The sequence below is a fragment of the Bison bison genome, unplaced genomic scaffold (genome assembly GCF_000754665.1).
Source record: "Bison bison bison isolate TAMUID 2011002044 unplaced genomic scaffold, Bison_UMD1.0 scf7180017860899, whole genome shotgun sequence".
NCBI classification, from domain to species: domain Eukaryota; kingdom Metazoa; phylum Chordata; class Mammalia; order Artiodactyla; family Bovidae; genus Bison; species Bison bison.
In genome coordinates this window covers 66,099-75,565 of record NW_011491471.1, presented here as the reverse complement: position 1 = coordinate 75,565, position 9,467 = coordinate 66,099, and the positions used below count along the sequence as shown (strand labels likewise).

At 39.5% G+C, this 9,467-nt stretch overlaps 1 protein-coding gene across 2 annotated transcripts in view; it reads left to right on the top strand.

Moving 5' to 3' along the window:
• The window catches only part of LOC104982922 (up-regulator of cell proliferation), a 15,164-nt gene that overhangs the window by 2,891 nt on the left and 2,806 nt on the right, over positions 1–9,467 (top strand). Inside the window, exons 2-4 of one of the 2 annotated variants that reach the window (XM_010832352.1) lie at positions 5,532–5,582; positions 5,813–5,851; positions 8,885–9,462. In XM_010832352.1, coding sequence (XP_010830654.1) covers positions 5,549–5,582; positions 5,813–5,851; positions 8,885–9,462 — 651 coding nt within the window. In that variant the 5' untranslated portion in view covers positions 5,532–5,548. The remainder of the gene's footprint in view (positions 1–5,531; positions 5,583–5,812; positions 5,852–8,884; positions 9,463–9,467) is intronic. The other variant, XM_010832353.1, reaches the window with a different exon arrangement.

Here is a 9,467-nt window from a genome sequence, read left to right as displayed (position 1 = left end):
GGCTGATCTCCTTCAGAATGGACTGGTTGGATCTCCTTGCAGTCCAAGGAACTCTCAAGAGTCTTCTCCAACACCACAGTTCAAAAGCATCAATTCTTCAGCGCTCAGCTTTCTTCACAGTCCAACTCTCACATCCATACATGACCACTGGAAAAACCATAGCCTTGACTAGACGGACCTTTGTTGGCAAAGTAATGTCTCTGCTTTAGAGAAGACTTTAAGTTTACATCTTAAGCTGAATCTCAGCATAGCAACAGCCAACTGCAATCAAAAACAAACAATAAAAAAATAACCATAGCAAACCCTGAGTAAGGGGAAATAATCTGATTTCCATAATTAGCACATTATTAGATTCAAAGGTGTTCAACAAAAACATCAGAAAGCATAGAAAAAATAGGAATATGTGGTCCATTCAAAAGGAAAAATATATCAAGAAAATCTGTCCCTCAAAAGACTTTGTGGCAGATATATTAGACAGACTTTAAAACAACAATCCTAAAGATGCTAGAAGAACTAAAGGAGGATATGGAGAAAGTCAAGAGAATGGTGAGTGAACAAAAGGTGAATATCAACAAAGAAATAGAAAACCTAAAAATAAGCCAAAACAAATTCTAGAGCTGAAGAGTACAACAACTGAAATGAAAAATTCACGAGCTTGGCAGGCGGAAGAATGAATTAGTGAACTTGAAGATCGGACAGTGGAAATTATCAAAGCTGAGGAACGGAAAGAGGAAAGATTGAATAAAAGCAGACAGAGCCTGTTTGACACCATCAAAAGGACCAAGATACTCATTGTAGGAGACTCAGAAGGAGAAGAGAAAGAAGCAGAGAGAATATTTGAAGAAATAATGGCTGAAACTTGCTGAATCTAAAGAAAGATGTGTATGTAATCATCCAAAAAGCTCAGTGAACTCCAAGTAAAATGAATTCAGAGAGACCTACACCAAGACACATAATACAAAGAAAAAGAAGAAATCTTGAAAGCAGTAAGTGATAAGTCACTACAAGTGATTTTCAAAGAGATAATCTGCAGATTTCTCATTAGAAACTTTGAAGGCCAGAAAATATAGTCAAAGTGTTTAAAAAAACTGTCAACCAGGATTCATATATCCAGCAAAATTGTGCTTCAGAAATGAGGGAGAAATCAAGACATTCCCAGATGAACAAAAGCTGAGGGAGTTTGTGACCACTAGTTATCCCTAAAAGAAGTGCTTAAGGGAGTGCTGCAAAGAGAATGGACATTCATTGGACAGTAACCTTATGCTGTATGAGAAATAAAGATCTCAGTAAAGTAGATACATGGGCAATTATATAGTTAGTATTATTGTAACAGTTGTTTGTAACTGCAGTTTTTGTTTTCTATGTGATGTAAGAGACCAATATATTTAAATTAAAAATTAATATGCTAGCTAGCATTACTGTAACATTGATTTGTAATTCCAAATCTTGTTCTGTATGTAATTCAGGAGACTAATACATTTGAAGAGTTATTAGTTTATGTTTAGGGGCACACATTATATAAAGATGTAATTTTGTGATATCAAAAAACAAAAGGGGTTTTTGGTTTTACAGCGTGTAAACAATTAGAATATATGTTGTTGACATTAAATTAGTATAAATTCAAATTAGAATGTTATAAACTTAGGAGACTAAATGTAATCCCCATGGCAACCACAAAGGAAATTGTTATAGAATATACACAAAAGGGAATCAAGAAGGAATTTAAACATTTCACTACCAAAAAATAAATAGACACAAAAGAAGATAGGAATGCAGGAAATGAGGGACATAAAGATATAGCACAATGACAGAAATAAGTGCCTCCTTATCAGTAATTACTTTAAATGTAAGTGGATTAAACTCTCCCATCAAAAACCAGAGATTGGCAGAATTGATAAAAACACATGACCTAACTCTTGCCTGGAAAATCCCATGGATGGAGGAGCCTGGAAGGCTGCAGTCCATGAGATCACTGAGGGTCAGACATGACTGAGTGACTTCACTTTCACTTTTTACTTTCATGCTTTGGAGAAGGAAATGGCAACCCACTCCAGTGTTCTTGCCTGGAGAATCCCAGGGACAGGGGAGCCTGGTGGGCTGCCATCTATGGGGTCGCACAGAGTCGGACATGACTGAAGCGATTTAGCAGCAGCATAAGAGACTCACTTTTGAGATCCAAAGACAACTTGTAAAAGTAAAAAGATGGAGAATGTGCAAATAATTATCAAAAGAGAACTTCAGTGGCTATACTAATTTCAGATGAAATAGGCTTTAAGTAAAAAACAACTACAAGAGAAAGAGAAGGACATTACATGTTAACAAACATTTCAATATAGCAAGAATATATAACAATTATAAGCATTTATGTAATGTCAGACCATCAAAATATAAAAAGCAAAACCTGAGAGAACTGAAGGAGAAAATAGACGGTTCTACAGTAATAGTTGTGGATTCCAATACCCCACTCAGAATAATGGATAGAACAACCAGACAGAAGATAAGTGAGGAAATAGAGGCCTTCAACAACACAATAAACCTACTAGATCTAAGAGACATATGCAGAACACCCGCCTCCCCCGGCCAGCAACAACAACAGCATACACATTCTTCTCAACTGGATATAGGATATCCATATATAGATATATGGATAGACCATATATAGGGCCACAAAGTAAATGTCAGTGGTTTCTAAAAGATATCATACAAAGTATCTTCTTTGACCATTGAGATAAAGTTAGAAATCAATAACAACCTGGAGAATTCACAAAATTTTGGAGACCTAATAATGTCCTTTCAAACAACCAATGGATCAAAGACAAAATCACAAAGAAATTAAAAAAATAGTTAAGAAGACATGAATGAAAATATAAACACATCATATTAACACTTACAGACTGTATCCAAAGTGGTACTAAGGGGAAATTTATAAATGCTCATGTTAAAAACAAGAAACATCCCATATAAACAGACTAACTTTACAACTTTAAGTTGTAACAGGAAAAGAAAAACAAGCTAAATGCAAAGCTCACACAAAGAAAGAAATAATAAAAGATTAGAGCAGAAATCAATGAAATAGAGAATAGAAAACTAATAGATTCCAGTTCAAGATGGTGGAGTAGAAGGATGTGCTTGTATCTCCTCTCATGGGAGCACCAAAATTGCAACTAGCTGTTGAACAACCATCAACAGGAGGATGCTGGAAACCACCAAAAAAAAAAAATACCACACATCCAAAGACAAAGAAGAAGCTGCAGTGAGACAGTAAGAGGGGCACGAAGAGAAAGAGAAAGGACCTGGGAAAATATTTGAAGAGATAATAGCTGAAAACATCCCAAACATGGGAAAGGAAATAGTCAGCCAAGTCCAGGAAAGACAGAGTCGTAGAAAGTAAAACCCCAAGGAGGAACACACCAAGACACAGACTAATCAAACTGACAAAAATTAAAGACAAGACAAAATATTAAAAGCAACAAGGGAAAAACAACAAATAACATACAGGGAACTCCCATCAGGCTATCAGCTGATTTCTAAGCAGAAACTCTACGAGCCAGAAGGGAATGGCATGATTTATTTAAACTGATGAAAGGGAAGTACTACAACCAAGAATACTTCCTCTACCCAGCAAGACTCTCCTTCAGATTTGATGGAGAAATCAAAAGCTTTCCAAGACAAGCAAAAGTTAAGAGAATTCAGCACCACCAAACCAGCTTTACAACAAATGCTAAAAGCACTTCTCTAGGCAGGAAACACAAGAGTAGGAAAAGACGTACAGAAAATAAACCCAAAACAATTAAGAAAACAGTAATAGGATTATACATATCTATCAGTTCAGTTCAGTTCAGTTCAGTCACTCAGTTGTGTCCGACTCTTTGCAACCCCATGAACCTCAGCATGCCAGGCCTCCTGTCCATCACCAACACCTGGAGTCTACCCAAACCCATGTCCATTGAGTCGGTGATGCCATCCAACCATCTCATTCTCTGTCATCGCCTTCTCCTCCTGCCCTCAGTTAGATGGCCAAAGTATTGGAGTTTCAGCCTCAGTGTCAGTCCTACCCATGAACACTCAGAACTGATCTCCAGTAGGATGGACTGGTTGGATCTCCTTGCAGTCCAAGGGACTCTCAAGAGTCCCTGGTGGTCCAGTGGTTAGGACTTTGCGCTTTCACTTCCCAGGGCCTGGGTTCACTCCATAGTCCAGAAACTAAGATCCTCTCAGCTGTATGGCATGCCCCTCCGACCCTGCCAAAATAGTAAATTTTATGTTACGTGTATTTTAACATAATTTTTAAAAACGGAAAAATACTGAAGGAAAAAAGTGTTTTATGGTGAACAATTCTATGACATTTAGTACATTCATAAACTTATGAAATCACAACTTCTTATCTATTAATTTCCAAAACATTTCCATCACTTGAAAGTAAAACTCTCTACCCCTTGAGCAGTTTCTCCCATCTCTCCTCCCAATTTCCAGGCTGGACCACCAATCTGTGTTAAGTCTTTGTTTATATTTATGTTAAGTATTTTCCTATAAATGAAGTCATACAATATGTGCCCTTTTGTGTTGTTGTTTTTTTTTTTCACCTAGCATAGTGTTTTGGGGTTCCTCCATGTTGTTCCTTTTTCGGGTTGAATCATATGCTATCGTATGGATAGACTGCACTTTGTTTATCTATTCATTTGTCAAGTGGACGTTTGGCTATTTGGTTTCCACCTTTTGGCTATTGTGAGTAATCGTGCTATGAACATGCATGTACATGTACTTGTTTGAGTCCCCGTTTTAAGTTCTTCTAGGCAGATACCTCAGAGTGGAATTACTGAATCAAATGGTAATTCTGTGTTTAACTGTTTGAGGAATAGCCAAATTGTTTTCCCAACAGCTGCACCGCTTAAAGTCCTACCAGAAATGTACAAGGGTTCTGATTTCCCCCCATCCTGTCAATGCTTGCGATTTTCCATCCTTTTTTAAGGTCACCATCCTAACAGGTGTGCAGCGCTATCTCACTGTGGTTTTGATTTGATTTCCCTTGTGACTGATGATGTTGAGCATCATTTTATGTTCTTGTGATCATTTGTATATTTTTTTGGAGAAATGTCTATTCAAGTTCTTTGAATATTCCACTTTTCAATCGAGGCTTTTTTGTTGTGAAGTTGTACTTGTTTACATATTCCAGATACTAGATCTAATCACATATGATTTGCACACATTTTCCACATTCATAGGTGGTCTTTCACTTTCTTGAGAATGTTCTTTGATGCATAGAGAATTTTACTTTGATGAAGTCCAGTTTATGTATTTTTTGTGGCCTGTGCTTTTGGACTGATAATCCTAGAGCAAATCATTATCTTGTGTGTGTGGTTATTACTACTTTGTGTCCTATTTGGGGTTGTAAGCAAATTAAATTTACATAGGAAAAACTGAAACCAATAATAGTACTCAAAATAAACATTGTATCTTCACTTGAATTTTCTGGTAGAAAGGTCCTAAGTTGCTGATGAAACTAAATGTGTATATATGTTTTTTTCTTCCAGATTTGGAATGGAGAGAAATGGAAGGAGATGACTGCGAGTTTCATTATGGAGGTAGAAATTACAGGATTGGCAACAGATTGGATTAGGGAAAGAGATAAGGAAGTGATGGGCAAAGATAGGCAAAGTGAAAAAAATAACTGGGATTTTAGATTTTGAACAATTGGGAGAAGTTACTACCTTAGTAAGAAAGAATGGGGGTTCTAAGTTTAGCCTAAATTAATTTGTGTCAATTCAAGCCCCCTAATTTGATTGATATTTCATTTTCCTTTGCTTTTTTTTAGAGGGTCCAAATGAAGCTCAGGATAATGACTTTCCAATAGGTATGTTTCATCTCTCTGCTCTGTCTGTGTTATTGATGGAAAACATCAACTGGGCTGATAGTTTCAACCCCTGACTGCATCAAAAGCACTGCTAGTCCATTAATCCTTTATGTGCCATTAATAATACTGCCAGGAAAATAACGCTGTTACCATACAGAGTAACATAATGAATTTGCATATTTGGACATAAAGCTCAAAAACCTTATTTTTAACAAGTTCCTAAAGTGATTCTAAAGCTTATCCAAGTTTGGGAGTCATTCATCTGATCCGGTGGTTTCATTTATAGATCTGCCAAGGGTCATGGACTGGGCATGGGTGTACACATTAATAGGTTTGTTTGCTCTGGCTTTCCCTGTCACATTTAGCTACATGCTGCTTAAAAAAGTTATTCTATGCCTGGATAAGAAAAACAATGTCCCTGGTTTTAATTCAGGCAACAATCAGAAAATTAAGTTACTTATATGATGGATTTCTACTAAGGTGTCTCTCCCCATGTGGTTCTTTTGTTTCTGCAACAAGTTTGCCAGCTCTTGACTCTCTGGGATGGTATGGCCAGTTAGCCCCTGTGGAAGGCTGAGCTTCTGAAGAGAGACATTAGGCAGCAAGTGGATCCCTACAGGGGAATGAGTGCTTTGAGTCCTGCTCTTCACCCAGGCATGGTCCTGATCCCATCATATAACTTACTGGGAACAAGAAGGCTGATCACCTGCACTTCCTCCTGTGGTTTCTGTCAGCACCTAACGTAGCATCATAGGCATAGCTTCCTCTTTTAAGGAAAGAATGGAGAGAATCCTAGAGCTCAGCAGGATTTATGTTTATTTGTTTTGTTAATATATTTAACATTTAAAATTTTCTAATTATATGCAGTGCTATCAAAGTGCTGCCCTCGATATGTCAGCAAATTTGGAAAACCCAGCAATGGCCATAGGACTGGAAAAGGTAAATCCTCATCCCAATCCCCAAGAAGGCAATACTAAAGAATGTTCAAGCCACTGGACAATTGCACGCATGTCCCCTGCTAGTAAGGTTATGTTCCAAGTCTTGCATGCTAGACTTCAGCATTACATGAACAGAGAACTTCTAGATGTCCAAACTGGGTTTAGAAAAGGCAGGAACCAGAGATCAAATTGCCAACATTCACTGGATCATAGAGAAAGCAAGGGAGTTTCCAGAAAAACATCTACCTCTGTTTCATTGACTATGCTAACGCGTTTGACTGTGTGGATCATAACAAACTGTGGAAAACTCTTAAAGAGATGGGAATACCAGACCATCTTACCTGTTTCCCGAGAAACCTGTATGTGTCAAGAAGCAACAGATAGAACCAGACATGGAACAACTGACTGTTTGATTGAGAAAGGAGTACGACAAGGCTGTTTATTGTCACCTTGTTTATTTAACTTATACACAGGGCATATCATGTGAAATGCTGGGCTGGATGAATTACAAGCTGGAACCAAGATTGCCGGGAGAAACATGAACAACCTCAGATATGCAGATGATTCCCAATGGCAGAAAGCGAAGAGGAACTAAAGAGCCTCTTGATGAGGGTGAAGGCGGAGAGTGAAAAATTTGGCTGAAAACTCAATGTTAAAAAAACTAAGATCATGGCATCTAGCCCCATCACTTCATGGCAAATAGAAGGGGAAAAGGTGGAAGCAGTGACAGATTTCCTCTTCTTGGGCTCTAAAATCTGCAGCCATAAAATTAGAAGACAACTGCTTCTTGGCAGGAAAGCTATGACAAACCTAGACAGTGTGTTAAAAACCAAAAACATCACATTGCTGACAAAGGTCCGTATAGTCAAGGCTGTGGTCTTTCCAGTAGTCATGAACGGTTGTGAGAGCTGGACCATAAAGAAGGCAGAACACTGAAGAATTGATGCTTGAACTGTGGCACTAGAGAAGACTCTTGAGAGTCCCCTGGACTCTCAAGCAAAGAGATCAAGCCAGTCAATCTTATAGGAAATCAACCATGAATACTCATTGGAAGGACTGATGTTGAAGCTGAAGCTCCAGTTCTTTGGCCACCTGATGTGAACAGCCAACTCATTGGAAAAGACCCTGATTCTGGGAAAGATTGAGGGCAGGAGGAGAAGAGGGTGACAGAGGATAAGATGGTTGTATGACATCATTGATGCAATGGACATGAACTTGGGCAAACTCCAGGAGATGGTGAGGGACATGGAAGCCTGGTGTGCTGCAGTCCATGGGGTCGTGAAGAGTTGGATATGACTTGGCGACTGAACAAATTTTATGCAGTAAATTATATGCAATGAAAATTGGTAAGATGCTGTGGCCAAGAACAGGGATGGTGGAGGAAACCTTTGCAGGTGACATTACTGTTCTGAGCATCTAGTGCTTGTAAGAATTCATACTCTATTGGATGTTATGGCTGAAAATCTGAACAAATAAGTACAGACTTATGATCTCTACCAAATATTTTAATACAGTGAAAATTTAGAACCATACTAGCAGCTTCAAGTTTGGAGAAATGTTATTTAAAAGTGATTGCTATTACTCTGTACCAAGAGTAACTCCCTGTTTCCTTTACAAAATTTCCAGCTTGTTTGTAGACAGAAAAGAACATCAACCAGAAAACCACAGTGAATCAGTGATTGTGTCCACTGTGGAAAGTTCCTGGTAACAGTGTGAGGGAATCCACTGCTGGGCCAGAAGCACAGGAGTATGTTGAAGGGAGCGGGGTATGGCCAGAGAATGAGGCCTGTGTTCCACATCTCAAGTGCATAGCTGCTCACTCTAGCCAATTTTTTACATAAAATCTCCCAATTCTTAAATGTAGCCCCTGGATGTCCCTTTCTTTTTCGTCTCTAATGTCACATGTATCTGGCCACACTTGGGTCTGGGGTGGGTGATGTTACCTTTGTCTTGTTCTCAGGTGGCCTAGGGGTGCCTGCATTTTGCTCTGAAGGAGGCCATCTCCTACCTGCTGAGTTCGGCTCTCCCTCCCCACCTCTAACCTGGATCCTCTGACATGCAGAGTATGTAATTATATCTTCATTTCTCTCCACAGAGGAGAGGAGCAGACTACAAGAAATGCTGTTCCTTTTGGGACTAGAGACATACCAAACACAGAAACTCAGCCTCCAGGACGCCTTACAGATCAGCAGTGACAGCATGAAGAACTGGGCTCCTCAGACTCCCAAAGACTTGCCCTGGAATTTCCTCAGGAAGCTGCAGGCCCTCAATGCTGAAGCCAGGAATACCATCATGGTCCTGGACCTTCCCCTGGACACCAGGCCTGTGGAGAAGGAGAGCCAAATGGAAGAGGAGATCATCTACTGGGACACGGCTGAGGACATCTCAGCAGACATCTATTCCTTCTCCGAGCTGCCAACACCCGACACACCTGTGAATCCCTTGGACCTTCTTTGTGCCCTTCTGCTTTCCTCTGATAGTTTCCTGCAACAGGAAATTGTGTCAAAAATGTCTCTCTGCCAGTTTGCACTCCCTCTCATTTTGCCTGACCCAGAAAACCACTACCACACATTTCTGCTGTGGGCCATGAGGGGGACTGTGCGGACATGGGGGTCACAGCCCCCAAGGGTGATGGGAAGCTTCAGAGAAGACAGCATGGTCCTGTCCCGAGCACCTGC